This window comes from Somniosus microcephalus, chromosome 2 (genome assembly GCF_052327205.1).
Source record: "Somniosus microcephalus isolate GS21.2 chromosome 2, FLI_Smic_1.0, whole genome shotgun sequence".
NCBI classification, from domain to species: Eukaryota; Metazoa; Chordata; class Chondrichthyes; order Squaliformes; family Somniosidae; genus Somniosus; species Somniosus microcephalus.
In genome coordinates, this window is record NC_140988.1 from 208,279,284 (window position 1) to 208,302,738 (window position 23,455).

The 23,455-nt window shown below is 46.4% G+C and overlaps 1 protein-coding gene across 4 annotated transcripts in view; it reads left to right on the plus strand.

Moving 5' to 3' along the window:
* Positions 1–23,455, plus strand: part of nwd2 (NACHT and WD repeat domain containing 2) — a 230,675-nt gene that overhangs the window by 121,255 nt on the left and 85,965 nt on the right. For all 4 annotated transcript variants that reach the window (XM_085968441.1, XM_085968432.1, XM_085968448.1 and 1 more), the window contains exon 3: positions 7,213–7,301. In XM_085968441.1, the coding sequence (XP_085824567.1) occupies positions 7,213–7,301 (89 nt within the window). The remainder of the gene's footprint in view (positions 1–7,212; positions 7,302–23,455) is intronic.

Below are 23,455 nucleotides of genomic sequence, written 5' to 3' on the forward strand. Positions count from 1 at the left end.
AAGTATGTTTTAAATGTGATGAGGGTTTCTGCCTCTACCATCCTTTTGGGCAGTGAGTTTCAGACCCCCACCGCCCTCTTGCTGAAAAATGTTCTGCTCAACTCCCCTCTGCTCCTTTTACCAATTACTTTAAATCTATGCCCCCTGGTTATTGACCTCTCTGCTAAGGGAAATAGGTGCTTCCTATCCACTCTATCTAGGCCCCACATAATTTTATATGCCTCAATTAATTCTCCCCTCAGTCTCCTCTGTTCCAAAGAAAATAACCCCAGCCTATCCAATCTTTCCTCATAGCTAAAAATCTCCAATCCTGGCAACATTCTCATAAATCTCTTCTGTACCCTCTCCAGTACAATCACATTGTTCCTGTAATGTGATGGCCAGAACCGTATGCAGTACTCTAGTTGTGGTCTTACTAGTGTTGTATACAGTTCAAGCATAACCTCCCTGCTCTTATATTCTGTCCCTCGGCTAATAAATTATAGTATCCTGTATTCCTTCTAAACCTCCTTATCTACCTGTCCTGCTACCTTCAGTGATCTGTGGACATACACTCCAAGGTCCCTCTGTTCCTCTGCACTTGTAGCCGTACTGAAACACCTTAGCTAGAGGGGCGGCTAGTTCTGGAGCACAAGTCTTCAGCATGACAGCAGGAATGTTGTCGGGGCTTTGCTGTATCCAGTCCGTTCAGCCGTTTCTTGATATCACATGGAGTGAATCAAATTGGCTGAAGACTGACTGAGGAGGTCGAGATGGATCATCCACTTGGCACTTCTGGCTGAAGATGATTGCAAACACTTCAGTCTTGTCTTTTGCACTCGCATGCTGGGCTCTGCCATCATTGAGGATGGGGATGTTCATGCTCCTCCCGTTAGTTGTTTAATTGTCCACCACCATTCATGACTGGATGTGGCAGGACTGCAGAGCTTTGATCTGATCCTTTGGTTTTGGGATCGCTTAGCCCTGTCTATAGCATGCTGCCTCCGCTGTTTAGCATGCATGTCGTCCTGTGTTGCAGCTTCCTCAGGTTGGCACCTCGTTTTTAGGTACACCTGGTGCTGCTCCTGTCATTTTTTAAATATTTTTTTTATTCGTTTATGGGATCTGGGCGTCACTGGCAAGGCCAGCATTTATTGCCCATCCCTAGTTGCCCTTGAGAAGGTGGTGGTGAGCTGCCTTCTTGAACCGCTGCAGTCCGTGTAGTGATGGTACTCCCACAGTGCTATTCGGGAGGGAGTTCCAGGATTTTGACCCAGCGACGATGAAGGATCAGCGATATACTTCTAAGTCAGGATGATGTGTGACTTGGAGGGGAACTTGGAGGTGGTGCTGTTCCCATGCGCCTGCTGCCTTGTCCTTCTAGGTGGAAGAGGTCGCGGGTTTGGGAGGTGCTGCCGAAGATGCCTTGGCGAGTTGCTGCAGTGCATCTTGTAGATGGTACACACTGCAGCTACGGTACGCATTTTCTTTGGAACAAAGGAGGCTGAGGAGATATTTAATTTAGGTGTATAAAATTATAAGGGGCCTAGGTACAGTGGATAGGAAGGACCTATTTCCCTTAGCAGAGATGTCAATAACTAGGGGGCATAGATTTAAAGTAATTGGTAAAAGGATTAGAGGGGAATTGAGCAAAACATTTTTAACCAAGAGGGTGGTGGGGGTCTGAAACTCACTGCCCAAAAGGATGGTAGAGGTAGAAACCCTCATCACATTTAAAACATACTTGGTTATGCACTTGAAGTGGCATAAATGCGAGGTTATCCACTTTGGTGGCAAAAACAGGAAGACAGATTATTATCTGAATGGCAATAGATCGGGAAAAGGAGAAGTGCAACAAGACCTGGGTGTCCTTGTGCACCAGTCGCTGAAGGTAAGCATGCAGGTGCAGCAGGCGGTTAAGAAGGCAAATGGTATGTTGGCCTTCATAGCGAGAGGATTTGAGTACAGGAGCAAGGATGTCTTGCTGCAATTGTACAGGGCCTTGGTGAGACCACACCTTGAGTATTGTGTGCAGTTTTGGTCGCCTTATCTGAGGACGGATGTTCTTGCCATGGAAGGAGTGCAGCAAAGATTCACCAGACTGATACCTGGGATGACAGGAATGACGTATGAGGAGAGATTGGGTCGATTAGGCTTATATTCGCTAGAGTTTAGAAGAATGAGAGGGGATCTCATTGAAACTTATAAAATTCTAACAGGACTAGACAGACTAGATGTTCCCGATGGCGGGGGAGTCCAGAACCAGGGGTCACAGTCTAAGGATAATGGGTAAGCCATTTAGGACTGAGATGAGGAAGCATTTCTTCACCCAGAGAGTGGTGAACCTGTGGAATTCTCTACCACACAAGGCAGTTGAGGCCAATTCATTAAATATATTCAAGAAGGAGTTAGATATATTTCTTAAGGCTAAAGGGATCAAGGGATATGGGGAGAAAGCAGAGACAGGGTACTGAATTTGGATGATCAGCCATGAGCTCATTAAATGGTGGAACAGGCTCAAGGGGCCGAATCTCCTGCTCCTATCTTTTATGTTTAATCCACTCTTGGTGATGGACATTGAAGTCCCCCACCTAGAGTACATTCTGTGCCCTTGCTACCCTCAGTGCTTCTTCATGTGGTGTTCTGATTCATCAGCTGAGGGAGGGTGGTAGGTGGTAATTGAGCAGGAGGTTTCCTTGCCTATGCTTGACCTGAAGCCATGAGACTTCATGGGTGCCAGAGTCAATGTTGAGGACGCCCAGGACCACTTCCCCCTGACTGTAAGGCTGCTGATGTTAGTGAGGAGAACTTTGCAGATACGACTGGCCCTGGTATGCCTTTGTCATGTCCGAAGCTGGTGCCTAGGTCGGTTGTCTGTCCGGTTTTATTCTTAATGTTTTTTGTAGCGATTTTGTACAACTGAGTGGCTTGCTTGGGCATTTCAGAGGGCAGTTAAGAGTCAACCACATTGCTGTGGGTCTGGAGTCACATATATGCCAGACTAGGTAAGGACGGCAAATTTTCTTCCCTAAAGGACATTAGTGAACCAGCTGGGTTTTTACGACAATCCGTAATCATTGTTTGATGATCACCATTACTGATACTAGCTTTTTATTCCAGATTTATTTAATTAACTGAATTTAAATTCCCCAGCTGCCGTGGTGGAATTTGAACTCACATCTCTGGATCATTAGTCCAGGTCTCTGGATTACTAGGCCACTAACGTAACCACTATGCTACCGTACCCCGTTGCAGTACATTGAACTGCCAAGATGCAGAGTGCAGGGAGACAGGATATCCCCTGGATTCCTCCACATCATTCCTGATTTAGCTCTGTTGTTTGGGGTCATCAAACAGCAGATCGGTGCTTTCTCCCCAGAGTGAAACAAAGTGGCTGAGTGCCAACCCAGGACACAATTAAGCATCTCCGAGTGACAGGCTACAGATTGGCATTGCCAGAGGCCTGAGGGCAGATGCTCACCATCTCGACTGAGGAACGATACACGATACTTGGAAACTTAAAGAGGAAAAACACTAAATAATTTGCCATCAAAATAATTATTTCAGCAGGAATCATGAGACATGGTTAGGGTTCCACGTTAACTTTATCGAGCATCTGCCCTTCAATAGGTGATTAGCAGGCTTTACATTTCCAAATGCTTGCTTTAATCTGCCTGAATTAATAAATTAAATTGGATATGTTTAATTTATTTCCATTTAGTATGTGAAAACGTACAGAGTCTCCTGCCGCAGGTGCACCAAGAGGCTATGGTGTGTATATAGCACCAAGCTTGTTAACAGGAGGCAACAGCTGATTTTCTTTTATTGCCCGTAATGGAGCTCACCTGATTTTCCATCCATTTAACTCAATAGTGGAAATTTAGGCAGGCCTTTTCACGGGTGTGCAATCCTCCCTGTCCAATTTCCCTCTGTGCGCTGCCCAGTCAATACTTTACTGCAAGTGGTAAAGACCCCCGTGGTTTAAATGAGTTTGCAATCTGTTTTTGATCATAATTCTCATTCCAAATATTTCCCTGCTGTTGATAGCTCTCAGTTTAAAAGGTACATTCACGGATCTCACGCTTGATAGGAATGCAGGCCCGAGAGAGGGCTACAACGCTGTCGCCAGTTCTCTGACTCACACTCCCCTCAAGCACAGCTGCCCGCTAGATCACTGAAGTTACCCTTAACTCTCAGTTCAGGCACTGCTGTATAAGAATCAAGCCTCAGCTAACTCAGATCCAGCCGGCAATAATATACAAATATAAAAATGTTTCTATGTACAGGGAGTAAAGAAATTGTGGGAATGGCTTACCCAGTAGAAATCATTGAGTGATACTAACCCAAAATCTGAGTTATTTTTCAATAAGCAGTACTATGCAGAGTTACTTATTTAATTTTTATAATTAATATTTATATATTTTTTAATCTGTTGTTGCACAGGCCTCATGAGTTAGTATAGCCCCAGTATTGGTGAGCTTGTCCTGAATACTGACTGTTTTTGAAATGAGGCTTCAATTTACACGCAGCAGTAAAGCACTGGAGTTTGGAGAAGTCATGTGTAGCGAAAGTCAGGCAGGCAGACAGAAAGAGAAGGGGCTCCGAAAGGGAAAGAAGTGCTAAGAGAAATAGTTCAACAACAGTGAAAGAGGGGGAAGGTGATTAAAAAAAAGATAATGAGCAGTGTAACAACAGAGGAACTGTCAGGACAGACGCGTCAAAGTGCTGCAAAAACAAAGACTGGAGAAACAGATGGAGTGAAAAAAGTGAGGATGAGGTGCAACATACAGTATTTGAGAACAGAATGTGGGGAAGTAGATATCGGAGAAAGGAAGATTGAGAACAGCAAAGTGAGAGGCGTGGTGGAGGAAACGAATCTCGGGGGTGGAATACTGAGATAGATTTAATTGAATAAAGGACACCTTCGTGATGCCCTGGCGAGTAAAGGTATACAAGCTTTGTGCCAAGGTCGAAGGAGAGGAAAATGGCCTGAACAAGTCTTGATCATGTATCTAAACAGTGGGGCAGGACAGAAGGTCTGACTATCCTCTGTTCTTTTGCTAATATGGGGAGGCAGACAGATACGGCAAGATCCTGACTGGAGAAACCTCCTGGAGGTTAAGTCAGCCAGGAACACAGATGTTGCAGCCACACCTCAACATTCTCTTATCATTTCAAGTGTTCAAGCAGAAAACCTTGCATTTATATAGAGCCTTTCACAACCTCAGGACTTCCCATAACACTTTCCAGCCAATGAAGTACAGTCACTGTTGTAATGTAGGAAATGCAGCAACCTCCCACAATATGATAATGACCAGATAATCTGTTTTAGTGATGTTGATTGAGGGATAACTATTGGCCAGAACACAGGGGATAACATAAAAGATCTGACAGTGCAGCACTCCCTCACTACTGCACTGGAGTGTCAGCTTGAGTGTGTCCCAAGTCGCTGGAGTGGGACTTGAATCCACAACTTTCTGACTCAGAGGCGAGAGTGCTACCCACTGAGCTACAGCTGACACGGCCGCAAGCTGTAAAGCTTCACACAGCTTTTGAATAAGAAAATTATTCCCAAATAGTACCTGGAATCTGGCTCATTGTGTGTATGCATTTAAAAGCATTGTGTATATCTGTTTAAAAGTAGAGTTAATGATCACCTGAATGTATGCAGTAGGGTCACTGCAGAATAGATTTAATCATAGAAAGGGTTGATGTTTGTATCCACCCCAGCACAAATCTCGGGCGTTTTCCGTGTTCTCAGTAGTTAACAGAATACATTTAGTAAAACATTTTTATCACTAATTTTTCAAACTGCCCAATATACAAAGAGAGAGAATAAGTTGCACAACCACTTGTACTGAGTGTATGCTGTTCAGCAGGTCACAGTGCCCTGTCCTACCATAATACTGGATAATAAATAGCTGGCAGTGAGGGGCAAGGCTGGAATTGAATCAAACAGTATGAATAGCTTTATGATCACAAGAGCGAAGCAGGAGCGATTTGAGTATCAGCAAAACTCCGATCCAATTAGTGCCTTAAACTCACTGCTACATGCTCGTCATTGTGTGTGATGCAGATCTCACATTTGTTTCCTACTTTTTCTTACTGTTAAGCAGGTGGTTGGACTAAAGACTCTCCGTATGATGTAATTCGGGTTTCCAGTTTATGGCATTTATTTTTCTTTGTATTTATTCTTTAGCCATTTTTTCATTGTCACTTAAGTTTTGAAAACTGAGCTTTCAGTTAACTTTCAATTTTTTTAAATAAAAAGTTAAAATCAAATTGAAATTGGGAAAACCTAGAAAAGGAGCTGGGAGGATGAACTGCTTGTTCACGAGTAGATTGGTGTGAGCGTGCAGGCTACAAATGCTGGTCGAATGTTGAGCCCTTACTGTTCAAATATTATCGGCTTTTCAACAGTCACCTTCCATGATATTCTATCAATTAAAAAAACACCACAAATTCATCAAACTACCTCTATAGAGTAATGGGTGCTGGATCTATTATAAAGGTATAATGCAGTAATTTAAACCCCAGAACCAAGGCAAGCCCACAGATGAATGAATCATACATCTCCCAAGATACTTTTATTGTTTGCTAAGATATATTTTACTGCTTGCCTTCCAGCAAGGAGATTAGGTTCTTGTCAGAGCGAGATGATGACAACAGGATGTGATAGTTGGGACTGAGGAACAATTGATGGGTGGTGTTGTAGGTGCGAAAATATAGGAAATTTATTTGATCTTGTTCTAACATCAAAGCAAACAACAACAGCTTTCTGTTAATGGGAAGAGGTTAATGGGAGATTGTATGCTGCGTCTGTTTTAAGCTATAGAAATTTGGAAGCTGAGGAAAATAAAGAGCATGCACTAACTATTGACAGTCTCGGTGTGTGGCACCTGCCCCAAGTTCAAAATAGGTCCGATGGGGAAGTTGATGTTACGATTTCAAAATTTCGACCCGCATTCTTTTACAGACTGAAACATAGAACATTTCAAATTCTCTTGTAGATTATCCGCAGTTGTCTTTTCATCTTTATCAAATGTATGAAGATAAGAGTGATCCAGTTTGCCTGTGTGTGATTTCACCAACAGAGGAACGGGAGGGTTTCTTTCCGTTTTCCCCGTTGTCAATGGCCGAGATGTGCACAGCGCTTTTTCCTGCAAGAAGGACCTCTCTTTCTGATGTAATGGTATGGGACAACTCATGACATTCTGATGCTTGTTTCCTCAGACACAGAAGCAGAAAGAAAATCGCTGAAGGAGCATGTGTACCCCAAGTTGCGAGAATTCTGCAGGGAAAACTATGGGCTTGAATTCCAGGTAATGGACACAACATTCACTCTCGGGCAGGGTGCATGACGAGCAGATGATCAGATACCGCCCGTTTTCCACACCCCAGTCGCAGTTGAAAGTTACCCCCCTCGTTTAGACATAAACGGGATTTCTGCCGCACTTCTGGCCAAGTTATGCTGGCGGAGAAGAGGAATTCAGTGGAAAATCCTGGCTAGTATATTAATGTACTGGGATGCGGAGATACCACTTTGTGGACACGCAATCCCTAAAATCCGAGCTCCAGAAAATCAAAAGCGCTTCAAACTGGCCGCACCGATCTGCAGCTGATATTCTGATCTGCGCTCCTGTCAAGCGAGATTTTGCAATAGGACTGCGGTCTCACAATTTTAGTGCTATATTATTCTGTGGAAAGTTAAAGATTGTAGGAAGCACCCATTTCCATAAGTGGCCTGACTTTCTAAATTATTTTAAAATAACTCCTACCTTTTTAGTTATTGCTGCCCCCAGTTAAGCTCAACCCCTCCTGTCCCATGAGATACAATTTGCTACTACTGAAAGCAGCTGGTAAGAAATGCCCATGAGTAGTGATTCACTCTCAGCTTCTCGCTGTAGAAAAGTGACATTCCCACACTGGGTATTCCGCCTGACAAATCCCGACTGGATTGGGATCTAGCTCAGCTCGAATTCCCGCAAGGGTTCTCGCGATCCCCTGCCTTAGCTTTGTCAGAAGATTGGCAGAAACGCCGTAAGCGGCAATCAGGAGGACCCCTGTGGAAGATCTATCCCTACGTGAGGAGAATACTGGCCTCAACCCAATACGCTGCCATTCCACAGCGAAGTGCATTATTACACAGCTGGCCAATTTTTCTCAAAACTAATCTTGGTGTAGTGCAAAAATACATTGTTGGGCTTGTGATGGGAACAGGAGGCTGAATCATTGAAACAATTACATTTAACTAAGCAAAAAAAAACTTTACATAAAGATGAAGTTTGGAGTTTTTCATCTGTTCTTTTTTTAAACCAGTGGGAAACAGGAAAACGGTGCCAAACTGCAAACAGAAGAGGGATACTCTGATGAGAACTAGTATATTCCTTTGCCGACCTCAGACATTGGCAACCTATAACTATTATACTTTGAAAGCAAAACTTTGAAAATCAGGGTACATTGTGTCTGAATCCTTTGCACCCAGTGCCTCCTTCCTGCTGCAGTATTCAGTGGGGTATCTCCCGGTCACTGATTGCTGAGTTTTTCCAGCATTTTCTGTTGTTATTTCGGATTTCCAACATCCGCAGTATTTTGCTATCGCACTAGTGTTTGGTTCACTGCCACACCTCTTCTAGGAATGCCTACCTTGAAGAAGTTCTGCTCTTCTCTTCGACGGGATCGCTATCTTCTTTTCTTTCCAGTTTTGAAGAAGGGTTCGACCGGAAACGTCAACTCAAATTTATCTCCACGGATGTTGCCTGACCTGCTGAGTTTTTCCAGCATTTTCTGTTGTTATTTCGGATTTCCAACATCCGCAGTATTTTGCTATCGCACCGACAACTTTTAGTGTTGTTTTTTAAACACTGGATTCTTTAGATAGGCTTCCCTAAATGACTACTTGTACTTTTAAAAGGCAACCTCCATTTTGTTATTTAATGCTGATAACATAAGAAATAGGAGCAGGAGTAGGCCATTCAGCCCCTCAAGCCTGTGCCTCCATTCAATAAGATCATGGCTGATGTTCTACCTCAACTCCACCTTCCCGCACTATCCCCATATCCCTCGATTCCCTTAGTATCCAAAAATATATTGATCTCTGTCTTGAATATACTCAACGACTGAGCCTCCACAGTCCTCTGGGGTAGAGAATTCCAAAGAATTCACCACCCTCTGAGTGAAGAAATTTCTGCTCATCTCAGTCCTAAATGACTGACCCCTTATTCTGAGACTGTGACCGCCGGTTCTAGACTCCCCAGCCAGGGGAAACATCCTCCCTGCATCTGCCCTGTCAAGCCCTGTAAGAATTTTGTATGTTTCAATGAGATCACCTCTCATTCTTCTAAACTCTAGAGAATATAGGCCTAGTCTACTCAATCTCTCCTCATAGGACAATCCCCCCATCCCAGGAACCAGTCTGATGAGCTTAAGTTGCACTCCCTCTATGGCAAGTATATCCTTCCTTAGGTAAGGAGACCAAAACTGTACACAATACTCCAGGGTGTGGTCTCACCAGGGCCCTATATAATTACAGTAAGACGTCTTTACTCTTATACTCAAATCCTCTTATAATAAAGGCCAACATACCATTTGTTTTCCTAATTGCTTGCTGTGCCTGCCTGTTAACTTTCAGTGATTTGTGTACAAGAACACTCAGGTCCTTCTGAATACCAACATTTCCCAATCTCTCACCATTTAAAAAATACACTGCTTTTCCATTTTCCTACCAAAGTGGATAACTTCACATTTCTCCACATTATATTCCATTTGCCATGTTCTTGCCCACTCACTTAGCTTGTCTCTATCCCCTTGAAGCCTCTTTGCATTCGCCTCACAACTTACATTCCCACTTAGCTTTGTATCATCAGCAAACTTGGATATATTACATTTTGTCCCCTCATCCAAATCATTGATGTAGATTGTGAATAGCTGAGGCCCAAGCACTGATCCTTGCAGTACCCCATTAGTTACAGCCTGCCAACCTGAAAATGACCCATTTGTTCCTACTCTCTGTTTTCTGTCCATTAACCAATCCTCAATCTATGCTAGTACATTACCCCCAATCACATGAGCCCTAATTTGTTTAATAACCTCTTGTGTGGCACCTTATCGAATGCCTTCTGAAATTCCAAATACACCACATCCACTGGTCCCCCCTTATCTATTCTACCAGTTACAACCTCAAAAAACTCTCTTTGTCAAACATGATTTCCCTTTCATAAATCCGTGTTGACTGCCCAATCCTATTTTTATTTTCTAAGTGCCCTGATACCACGCCCTTAATAATAGATTCTAGCATTTTCCCTACTACTGATGTCAGGCTAACTGGTCTGTAGTTCCCCATTTTCTCTTTCCCACTTTTCTTAAATAGTGGGGTTACATTTGCTACCTTCCAATCCACAGGAACCATTCTAGAATCTATGGAATTTTGGAAGATGACAACCAATGCATCCATTATCTCTATAGGCACCTCTTTCAAAAACCTATAATGTAGGCCATCCGGTCCAGGGGATTTACTGGCTTTCAGTCCCATTAATTTCTCCAGTACTATTTTTTTACGAATACTAATTTCTTTCAGTTCCTCATTCTCGCTAGACCCTTGGTTCTCCATTATTTCTGGGAGGTATTTTGCATCTTCTTCCGTGAAGACAGACACAAAGGGCTCGATTTTGCCAGGCCCGAGGATGCAGGATTGGAGGCATGCGAGGTGGTAAAATCGCAAAACATGGCGGGTGGGCCCGATCCCGCCTTCATCCCGCCTCCGAGCAATTTTCCCAAATGCGTGTTTTCTGACCCCGTTTCCATCCCGCCTCCAAGAGGCGGGATAGGCCCTTAAGGCACTTAACAACCATTTAATTGCCTCTATAATCCCATTTTGAGAGGCCTTTCTGATTTTACCACTTTTCCCATGTCCTGCACGTCTCCTCTGGAACACGCCAGTGAATCCTGGCGGCCTTACAAGTGGACTGCTTACTAACAGCTGCAGCTCCACCATTAAAAAGGAATTTTCGCCAATCATCATTTGCAGGTGGCAGAACTTTGTTATCTCAGGTCTGGGGGAACTTTTAGCAGGCATACCCATTGTTGTGGAAGTTTGGAGCCTGACACCCATCTCCAGTGTGACCTCCTGGGAAACCCCTCTCGCCACCTTGACTGAGCGCTTCCTCAACTGAGGCATATACCAGAAGCATGGGAAACATTTAATTATTTTTTTCCTGGACATCAGACTCGGACGAAGACCAGCCGTGGCAGCAGCAGAACCATGAACAACAGTACCACCAACAGCAGCTGCAACAACAGGAGCGCCAAGCTGCTGCTCACCCACCTGAAGCTGCACAGGCCAGAAGGTGCCAGCGCGCGACCACATTGCTGCCCGGGATGCAAGGAGCACACTCATCTTGGCCAGATTTACTTAGCCTGCACAATCAAACACTTTGGCCTCGCACCTTCTTATCAGATCATCGACAGTGACCAAGAACCTGCAGATTCCTATCACTCTGACCACCATACTGATAATTGCAATTCGCCCTAAGCCCTCAATGTGGAAGTCCCATTTGCGAAATGACATGCCACAACTGCAACAGTTTGCCATCAGAATTTTTTATGACAATAAGCAACTGATGGCATTTTAAAAATAAACACATTACACCCAAGTGACTACCCTTGTGACTACTTGTGCATTCTCTTCCTCTTAGGCATGCTCCTACATGGTGCTTCCCCTGTGGCTTCAGCAGATGTGGAGGCCCCCTGCTCCCTTTCTTGCTGCTCCTGTCTCAACACCTTTGGTGGGCGTCCTCTGGGGTTGCGAGCCTGTGAGGGCTCGGCAACAGTCTGCTGCTCCTGCGGTTGTGCAGGGGTTGAGACGCCGATCTCAGTTGGGTGGGGACTCTGGTGGGGCCCTGACCAAGGGCTCTGCAGTGGCATGGTCGTGTGAGTGCTTGGAGAGGAGCCCCCACTTCCTTGTTGTATGCCACCAACATCCCTCTCATGGGTCAGCCCCACTTCAGAGCTAGCAAGTGGCTGGACAGCACCTTGCTGCACTGCAGGGGGGCCATGAGGACCCATTTCTGCACTGGAAGTCCTACTTCAGAGGACTTGCATGAAGGTCTGGTTTGTTTGCTCAATAGCTGACCATCGCTCCTCAAGAGATGTCAGCCTAGTCTGAACAATTACCATGTTTTCAATGCCCTGGCGACTAAGCTCCTCCATGGACGTACCCATCCTCTCCTCTACCGTAGCCATCCTCTCCTCTACGGTAGCCAGCCTTACCATGGAGGTAGCCATTCTTTCCATGGAGGTTGCCATCCTTTCCGTGGTGATGCGTTCATGCGCCAATGCCTCCACAAAGGCTCTGCTCATGTTAGCGATGGACTCCTCCATTTGCTCCACACTCGCAGTGACCCTGGAGACAAAACCTGCCAGAGACTCCTGCACCTGTTCCTGGAGTTCCACAGCACTTTCCTTCTGGATGGACCTGGAGGCACAGGGTCAACATGCAGCGGAGCCAAGCTGGGACCGTCCTGCGCCCTCCGATGAGGATTCTCCACTGCTGTCCCTGTCTCCACCATCTGCTGATGCTCACTTGTGAGGTGTGATACACCAGGTGACAACTCTACTCTATGTCCCGAAGGTCCCACCAAGATGGGCATGTCTGCGCTGGTGATGTGTGCGCTTAATTCTGTTGACGCAGCGCCTCAGAGGTTGCAGCTTCCTCTGAGGAGTCTGGAAGCTCAGGTTCTTCCTCCTGGACAGTGAGGACGGGGGCTGTCGATGGTCCTGTGGGGGAGTAAAGGAAAGAGTTAGAGATGTGAGGTCAAGGTTACATGCACATTGAATCATAAGTCAATCTGTTAGAGCATCAGATTCATTATCAGTGACTCATGCAATGTCAATGAGAGAGATGCCAAACTATTCTGTCCCCAGCTTGCTGTGATGCGCCTGCCTGTCCGTCCCCCACTTAGGAATCCTCCTCGATCCCGGCAATTTCCAGGGCCGCTTCCTCCGAATTGGTGAGCTGGGCTACTGAAGGTGGCCCTTCTCCTGTCCTCGCGCTTTCCCTCTTATTGTGGGCTTTCTTTTCCTGCAATGAGGGACACAAGTGGAGTTTGAGTGAGAATGAAGGAGTGAGTGTAGAGATTCCATAGCATAGATGCTTAGAAGGAGACAAAGGGCCCTCCCTGTGTGTTGTAAGTTGTTGCCATTGCATCACAGTGATAGGGAGTGTGAGGGCTGCATGGTCGAATAGTTAAGTGAATGTGACCATAGAGAGAGTGGGAATGGGTAAGGGTGCAGGGATGTAAGTGTCAAGTGGGATGCGGAGGAAGAGGTTAGCAAAGCAGAGTGCTGGTGAGGAGAGGCAATGGGGATCAGATTGAGGGTGATGGGAAAGTCATACTCACTTTTCCTGTGCGGAGAAGGTCATGAAACCTCTTCCTGCACTGCAGCCAGGTTCTGCGGCACATAGAGATGGAGTTGACCTCCTGGGCCACTTGCAGCCACACAGCTTTAGTCTGCTGGTGTGGCTTTTTTCTCCCCGAGGAAGGGAAGAGCACCTCCTTGTTAGATCTTGCTCCCTGCACCAGAGCTTGGAGGAAGGGCTCATCAAAGCGAGGTGCACACTTTTGCTTGCTGGTGGACATGGTCGGTAAATGAAGTCCTTCATACAATGTTCAAAGCGTTCCAGTCTCCAGAAGGAGCAAGGCTGCTTGCAGGCCTTAAATCCAGCAGCACTGATGACATCATCAGAGGCGACTTTCAGGATGGAAAGACTAATTGGGCCAAGGGTTCCCACACACTGGAAATCAAGTGCCCAATTAGGGGAAAATCACACTTTTTTCCCACTTCACATCAGAGTCGGGGTCCTGACACAAAAACCACCTGACACGCCCCAGCCCGACCCCAATGGCAAAATCGAGCCCAAAGTATTTGTTTAATTTTTCAGCCATTTCCTTATTTCCCGTTATAATTTTTCCTGACTCAGCCTGTAAGGGACCCACATTTACTTTTGCTAATCTTTTCATTTTACATACCTATAGAAGTTTTTACAGTCTATTTTTATGTCTCTAACTAGTTTACTCTCATATTCTATTTTCCCTTTCTTTATCAATTTCTTGGTCCTTCTTTGCTGAATTCTAAAATCCTCCTAATCCTCGGACTTGCTACTCTTTTTCACAACATTATAAGCCTCTTCCTTTAATCTAATATTATCTTTAACTTCTCTTGTTAGCCATGGTTGGACCACTTTTCCTGTGGGGTATTTGTGCCGGAAAGGAATGTATATTTGTTGTAAATTATGTATTAATTCTTTAAATGCTAGCCATTGCTTGTCTACTGTCATACCTTTTAATGTAGTTTCCCAATCTACCTTAGCCAACTCGCCCCTCATACCTACGTAGTTTGCTTTGTTTAGATTTAAGACCCTAGTTTCAGATTTAACTAAATCACTTTCAAACTCAGTATAAAATTCTATCATATTATGGTCACTCTTCCCTAAAGGCCCCTTTACTACAAGATTATTAATTAACCCTTTCTCATTGCACAATACTAGATCTAAAATAGCCTGTTTCCTAGTTGGTTCCTCAACATACTGATCTAGAAAACTACCTTGTATACATTCCATGAATTCGCCCTCCACACTATTACTGCAAATTTGGTTTGCCCAGTTTATATGTAGATTAAAGTCCCCCATGATTACTGTATTACCCTTCTTACATGTGCCTCTAATTTCCTGATTTATACTCTGCCCTATATTACAACTACTTTTTGGGGGCCTATAAAAAACTCCCACTAATGTTTTCTGCCCCTTGCTGTTTCTTAGCTCCACCCAAACTGATTCTACTTTTTACTTTTCCGAGTTAAGATCCTTTCGCTCTACTGTCTTTATCCCATCCTTTATTATAAGGGCTACATCTCCTCCTTTTCCATTTTTCCTATCTTTTCTAAAAGTTATGTATCCTGGAATATTTAGTTCCCAACCTTGGCCACTTTGCAACCACGTCTCTGTAATGGCTATTAGATCACACCTATTAATTTCTATCTGCGCTATTAATTCATCTATTTTGTTGCTAATACTTTGCACTTTCAGATATAGTGCCTTTAGCTTTGACTTTTTTCTATTTTCCCTGATGTCACCTTAGTCACTGATGCCTTATTACCTTTGTTACTCTCTCTGTCCCTTCCTGACCCACTCTGCTTATTTTTACCCAAAACTCTACTCTGCTCTAGAGCCTTGACATTTCTCTTGCTGCTTTTAAATTTACTCTTTCCCAAATCCTCCCATCCCCCCTTCATTAGTTTAAAGCCCTGTCTACTGCCCTAGTTATTCGGTTCACCAGGACACTGGTCCCAGCCCTGTTTAAGTGGAGCCTGTCCTAACGGAACAGCTCCTTCTTTCCCCATTACTGGTGCCAGTGCCACATGAACTGAAACCCCTTCCTCCCACACCACACTTTGAGCCACACATTTAAACCTCGAATCTGTTTGTCCCTAGGCCAAGTTGCACATGGCTCAGGTAACAATCCAGAGATTATTACCTTTGAGGTTCTGCTTTTTAATTTGGATCCGAGCTCCTCACACTCCCTCAGCAGAACCTCATTCCTAGCTCTACTTACGTCGTTGGTTCCTATGTGGACCACAACAACTGGATCCTCCCCCTCCAAGTTCTTCTCCAGCTGTGAGGAGATATCCTTAACCCTGGCACCGGGCAGGCAACATAACCTTCGGAACTCCCACAGAGAACAGTATCGATCCCCCTGACAATACTGTTGCCTACCACTACCACATTCCTTTTTACTTCCACCACTTCAATGGCCCCCTGTACCACAGTGCCATGGTCAGTTTGACCATCCTCCCTGCAGTCCTTGTTCTCAACCATACAGGCAGCAAGTACCTTGTACCTGTTGGACAAGATCAAGGGCTGATGCTCCTCCATCACTACATTCTGGGTCCCCATACCTTCCTGACTCGCAATCACACCTCCTGTCCCTGACCATTGACTATTTCAAAAGTACTGCTTAACCTAAAGGGTGTGACTGCCTCCTGGAACAAAGTGTCCAGGTAACTCTCCCCTTCCCCGATGCATCGCAATATCTGCAGCACAGACTCCAGCTCAACAACTCTGAGCCGAAGTTACTTGAGCTGCAGGCACTTACCACAGATGTGGTTGCTCGGGATCTCATTGGTCCCCACCAACTCCCACATGCTGCAGTTACGACACACCACCTGCACTGCCATCTCTATCTAACCTTATTTTATTTATATAATTAGTTACAGTATTTATTCAAACGATTATTTTTACTGTTAATTTTTAGTTTTAATTAGATAATTTAGTTTAAGTTATTAATTCAATAAAGTTATAGTAGTTGATACTCTCCCAGTTCTGAATGTAATCCACTTACCAAACCTAGACAGCAAAAGAGCTGTAATACTCACCAACCAATCACCCACCCGCTGTCCTGTGACGTCTCTCCATTTTTTTTTTAAACCGCCACTCCCACTACCTCTGCTCCCGCTCAGGTCTGCGCTGTGTCCTGGGCTTTCTCTGGTGCTCCCTTTAAACCGCCACTCCCACTGCCTCTGTTCCCGCTCAGGTCCACGCTGTGTCCTGGGCCTTCTCTGGTGCTCCCTTTAAACCGCCACTCCCACTGCCTCTGCTCCTGCTCAGGTCCGCGTTGTGTCCTGGGCCTTCTCCGCTCAGCTCTTTAAGCCACCGCTGCCTCTGCTCCTGCTCGGGTCTACCTGTGTTCTGGGCCTTCTTCTCTCAGCTCTCTTTATGATGAGATAAAATGGAATGGATTTTGAACTATTGGCTGTATTTAAGCAGTAGAATTGCTGGACGTGTTTAGCTGTGGATTGAGACATCATACTCCAGACTTTGCAGTCCCCTGAGGCCCCAGAGGTGACAAGGGCTTAGATTTTAATTTGCCGCTTGGATGTAGAATTATGTTATGGAGATATTCATTATTGAGGGAACAGTTTTCAATGAATTTTTATCAACAGTAAAGCAAACATTAGAATTCAAGCCGTGATTAAGACCGGCTGTCCAGTTTTGAATGTGTCTCAGGGATAGCACTATTGCCTTTGAGTCAGAAGGTTGTGGGTTCAAGCCCTACTTCAGAGACTTGTACATATAATTTAGGCTGAGACTTCACTGCACTACTAAGGGAGTACTGCACTGTCAGAGGGCTTTTTTTTGGATGGTATGTTAAATGGAAGCCCTGTTTGCCCTCTCGGGTGGCTGTATAAGATCCCGTGGCACTATTCAAAGAAGAGCAGGGGAGTTCTTCTAGTGTCCTAGCTAATATTTATCCCTCAACCAACACCTAAGACAGATGATCTGGTCATTTATCTCAATGTTGCTGTGTTCAAATTGTCTGCTGCATTTCCCTATATTACAACAGTAACTACACCTCATTGGTTGTGAAGTGCTTTGGGACATCCGGAGGTCATGAAAGCTGCTATATCAGTGCAAGTTCTTTTTTTCTTTGTGATTACCTGCATACAAACATCTTGTAGGTGACTGCTATGCCCAATTTTTGCCCTAATAGATGTTTAGGGGGTGGTGTGCGCCCAGTCAGCTTCACCTCTGACTGTCCCTTTGAGTGTTTCGAATCCCTCCCACACCCCTGGGTTCTAGACACCGGACTTAGGTACAGGCGGCGATACAGAAATAGAGTAGACAAGTGGTTTGGTGCAAGAAAACCAAAATTTTATTAAACACAGAATAAAACAACTTATGAAAATTACTGGTATGAACACAGGCATAAACAATTACACTTATATGGGAATGGGGAATACACGGCACATCGAGGGAAACAAATACATGAAAAATCCCCTTATCCTTATCCCACCCCCTATAACTAACTAGATTAAGCTATGAGGGGCCAGGAATTCATGCTCACCAATCCGAAACCTGTTGCTTTAACTGGGTTGGTTTTGAGGTCAGCTCTTTCTGTCCTTTGGGGTATCCTGTCGCCACGTGGTCTCGGGGCCCGGCGCTGAAGTTGTTTATGCGAAGCACCCTCCTTTTCCTCAGTTAACGTCGTCATCGAGTCGCGATGGGTTTTCTTCTTCTTCTTCTTCTTCCTCGGGTGGTCGTTGATGGTATTGCTGCGGTTGGGGGTTGGTTGGCGGTCTTTATCGTCTAAATGATTTCTCTATCCAAGCTTCGAACGCCAGTTTATTCTTAGACTGGGCTATTATTGATTTTTCTACCCATCCTTCGAACGCTAGCTTATTCTTCAACCTGGGCTATGACTCTGGGGTTTTATTGTCCATGCATGAAAACGCCAACCTATTTCTTCAAGCGCCAGCTTATAACTAGGCGTTTGTCCCCCAACACGCCTTTCCGCTGCCCTTCTCTGCTCTTATCGGTTTACCGTATTCTTCGTCTCGTCTCATCTCGTCTGCCCGTTTGTGGCCTGTGTATCCTGTGCACTTTCGAATCGGGTCCGTTCTCCTCCCGCGTTTGGCCCCGGTGTAATGGGCGTCCTTGGTGTTGAGCGGCGCGGGGAGCGAGAAGAGAGCCCTCCACGAGGCCAGGGCACGAGAACGAGAGGCAGCAGGGCCAAGGCCACAAGCAAGAGATAAGAGCCAGAGATAAGAGAGCGATCACCACTGATGGGCCTACAATTATACCCGGTTCTTCATTCCTTATCTGCGTGCCAAATCAGGTCAGTCCTTTGTCTAACTTTTGGCGGGCTCGTTTAAAATGATTACAGCCATTTACTTTAACGACTTCTGGAGTGGTTGTCTCCGGGTCTAATTGCCTCGATGTCCTGGTTGTTTGTCATGGATGAAACTTAATTGTCCCCATCCTGACCTGATGGCTACTGTGAGCTGTTACCGATTAAATATGCAGAAACCTAATGGCCTCGATTTTAGGCCCATTCTAGCTTGATTTGTTTCAAGGCGAATGAATGCATATTCTGTGTTTGCTTTGGCTGTCTGGCTCACAGAGTCCTTTCACAGATTCCTGCATTTTAAGTTTCATCTCCGGGCCCTCCTGTTTGCAGGGCCCTGCTATGAAAATCCTGTCGGTTTTGGTCACGTGGTTATAGAAGCCATTTTGGGTACCCTGTTTTTAATAACTTGTCCAAACAGGGTCCCTTGATCCATAATTTTGGGGAATGCAGGAATTTTGAGAACCCTACAGATGAAGGAATATTCATCCTCAGATAAAGCTTGTCTGTTGTTTCATTGTATATGCACGAGTTCTATTGTAGTCACTTGGTGATATTCACATGTGTCAGTTAACACGCTTGCACAATCATTTACTCAGCTCTGACATCTGTTCTAAAATGTTTGGGATTTAGCTGTGAAGAAATTTGGGCTGCAGTGTAATATTTTCAGTCCATATCGTGCTGAAGTTGATTCTGTGTGGGATGTCAGCAAAACCATTCTTTTCCACATAAATACTATAAATAAATACATATAGGCCTTAAAGTATGATGTGGGATGTACATCTTCACATGTACAGCTTAACATCTTCATCTGAAAGTAAATAAATGGTTAATGACTCCACATTAGTATCTGATGATGTAAATTTTCATCTTGAACGGCTGGGCGGTGATCTGGTGGAGTGGATCCCCCGCCTGTTAAATCCATGAATTTAGATGTATGGTGTCCTTCAATAAATCAACAGAGACTGCAGAGGAACAATCAACAGGTGTTTACTGGATGAGGGTTACTCTAAAACTAAAAGTACAGATCCCTACTCAGGGTTTATATACAGGTGTGGTCACTGCCGGTACTACAGTATACAGGAGCTGTAAAAAGTAGTTCTCGCCTTAAAGGTACATACACTACAATTCCTCCCCTTTTAGATTAACAGTACCATAACATTCATTTAACAGTTAACACTTTTAACATGCAACATTAACTGAAAATAGTCCATTTATAAATTCAGTCTTTGGGGCGGCTTCCTGATCCTTTCTGGATAGCGCCTTTCCTGAGTGTCTTGCTCTTGGTGCGGAGGCGATTCTGCCCCCCTGTCGTCGGTTGGTTCATCAGCTTCCGATGCTACTGTTTCTGGGGTAGATGCTACCTGTATGTCGGGTTCATCACCAGGTACGTGAGACATGGGGTTGACTCGTTCCTGTGACGCTAGGATCTGGTCGACATGGCGTCTCACAATGTTCTCCCCAACATCCACTGTGTACATTAGTGGCCCCTGCCGTGTGCATATCATTCCTGGTTGCCATTTCTCTGTTCGGTAGTCACGGGCCAAGACTGGTTGCCCTACATTGAAGCTCCTTGTCGGCTTCTCATTGATGTGCTGGAATTGCTTATTCTCAACATTTCTTCGTACATTTGGGCCCCGATTTTCGGCTTGTGTGGGAAATGGTCGGATTTCCCCGAATGTGGGGTTTCTGACACACATAAAAAAGTGTCAGCCAGCCCCACGCAATTTTCCCTCAATTGACCAATTAATTCCCAGCATGTGGGAAGCCTTGCTAATTGTCTAAATCGAGTCAGAAATCCCCACAGTATGATGTCATCATTCGTGGTGCTTTCAAGGTCCATGGCAAGCACTGCATCCTCTGAAGGCTTCCAAATGAACCATACAGGATGGCATAAGGAGCCTGCAGCAGCTGTGGCCAGTGCCATACCCCGAGCTGCCTTCAAATTCGACGAGGCTTCACTGCAGGCATTATTGGATGGGGTTAGGGCCCACAGGGAGGTCCTCTTCCCTAGGTCAGGGAGGAAGAGGCCTCCCACTGAGACCAATGCTGCATGAATGCAGGTGTCAGCAGATGCCAACTCGCTGGGAGTCACCAGAGGAACCTTGGCATTACATCTCTAACTCCTTCCTTTACTCCCCCACAGTACCATCCAGAGCCCCCGTCCTCACTGTGGAGGAGGAAGAAGCTGTGCAGCCAGACTCCTCAGAGGAAGCTCCAACCTCTGAGGGTGCAGCGTCACCCAGCACCAGCGCAGACACTCACACCTCGGGGGGACCTTTGGGACATAGAGTAGTGTTGTCACCTGGTGTTTCACAGCTGACAAGTGAGCCTCAGCAGATTCTGGAGACAGGGACAGCAGTGGAGAGTCCTCGTCGGAGGGCGCAGGGCTCTGCCAGCTCAGCTCAGCTGCGCTGCACCTCGACCCTCTGCCTCTGGGTCCATCCACAAGAGAAGAGGTGATGGATCTCCATGCACAGATGCAGGAGTCTCTGGCAGGTTTTGTCTCCAGGGTCGCTGCGAGTGTGGAGCGAATGGAGGAGTCCATAGCTACCATGAGCAGAGCCTTTGTGGAGTCATTGGTGCATGAACGCAGCACCATGGAAAGGTTGGCAACCTCCATGGAGGAGATAAATTGCCAGGGTAGGGAAAACATGGTGAGTGCTCATAAGAGAATTGTGGTAAACCACTGTTATCGTTCACAACCGTTCACTATTGTTACACTGTTGTTATCACTGTTTACACTGTTGTTATCACTACACAAGGTTACCTCTTGCCACGCACGCTGTTATACCTGGGCTGACCTCAGCTGACTCTGCCCATGGCTCCGCCTGCTTGCCCAGGTATAAAGGTGACCGCTTGGCTAGTATTCTTCCTTGTTGGAACCGATCACCCACGAGGGTGGGCTCTGTTATTTAGCCAATAAAAACCTATAGTTACTACCTTAACTCGTCGCTTTTCATGGACTGAATTGATAGGTATATCAATTTTATTGGCTAAATTTTGAAATGTATGGACCGGAGCAGCCAAACGACCAGCCAAACGGTCAGCTACAACAGCCCCAGCCAAACGGCCAGCTACAACAGCCCCAGCAGCTGACCTGGCTGCGAGCCCTCCAACTGCCGTACCTGGATCTAAACCCACAGGCAGCGAATTCAGCCCTCGACTTCGAACACTGGCTGAGCTGCTTCGAATCCTACCTGGGAGCCTCCGGCGTGCCTCCGGAATCCAAACTAAGAGTTCTGACCGCCCAGGTGAGCCCTAAAGTATTTGCACTCATCCGGGACCTTGCTACATACGAGGACGCCCTCAACCTGCTAAAAGAGCAGTACTGGAGCCCAGTAAATTCAATGTATGCCAGACATCTCCTAAGATCCCGCTCGCAACAGCCAGGAGAGTCTGTAGACGAATTTTTACGGGCGCTACAAACACTCGGCAGGGACTGTGACCTTAAAGCTGTAACGGCTGCAGAACATACTGAAGGAAATATCCGCGATGCCTTCGTGAAAGGCCTTCGGTCCGACTACTCACGGCAAAGACTGCTCGAATCAAAGGACCTCAAATTGAAAACAGCTGCAGCCCTCGCTCGCTCCCTGGAAGTGGCCCATCGGGACCTCGAGGCATACTCCAGGTACAGTGCTGCGCGACCCTGGGACTCGGGCCCGACTCCGGCCGCAATACCCCTCGCACCGCCGCCCCTGGGACCTACTACGGCGTCGGTGTCCCGGAATCGATCGGGACCGCCACCCCCGGGACCTGTTGCGGCAGCGGACCTCCGCGATCGGGCCGCCAGCTGCTTCTTCTGTGGCCAGGCGAGACATCAAAGGGCGCGCTGCCCTGCAAGGAACGCGACCCGCTCCGGCTGCAAAAAGAAAGGCCACTTCGTAAACGCCTGCAGGGGGAAAGCCACAGACGGCAGAAGTGCCTCATGTGAGTTGTGGGGGCGGCCATCTTTGATCAAGGCCACAGATGCCAGCATTGCATCATGTGAGTCGTGGGGGCGGCCATCTTTGATCAAGGCCACAGACGCCAGCAGTGCCTCATGTGAGTTGTGGGGGCGGCCATCTTCTCCGCCATTTTGTCCAACTTCGTGGGGATCCGCGTCATGGGCGCCGCCATTTTGTTCGCCGCACTCGGCCGCCGTTTTGTCTCCAGACCCGACCACCGCCTCACCTGCAGACTACAGCAGCTCACTCAGCCATACACTGGCCTCCGTCACGCTTGACCAAGCCCTCCCGCATCATCTGTCCAAGTCCATGATGGACATCGAAGTAAACGGCCACGCCACGACCTGCCTGTTCGACAGCGGAAGCACGGAGAGTTTTATTCACCCAGACACGGTGAGCTGCTACTCCCTCACTGTCCGGCCAACGCGCCATCGGATCTCGATGGCGGCGAAGTCCCATTCAACAGACATCAGCGGCTACTGTGTGGTGACCCTGTCGGTTAGGGGCACGGAATATAAAAACTTTAAACTTCTCGTCCTGCCCCAGCTCTGCGCTGCCGTCCTACTAGGGCTGGATTTCCAATGCCACCTCCAAAGTGTCACTCTGGCATACGGTGGACCCCTCCCCCCACTCACAGTCTACAACCAGCAGTTTTTAAACCGCCCGCCGCATACCACCTGCGGCCTCTCCACTCGCAAAGTCCCGCCCCCCTCCTTGTTCGCTAACCTCACCCGCGACTGTAAGCCCGTCGCTACCAAGAGCAGGCGGTACAGCGCCGGGGACAGAGCTTTTATTAGCTCTGAGGTGCAGCGTCTCCTGAAGGAGGGCATCATCGAGGGGAGCAACAGCCCC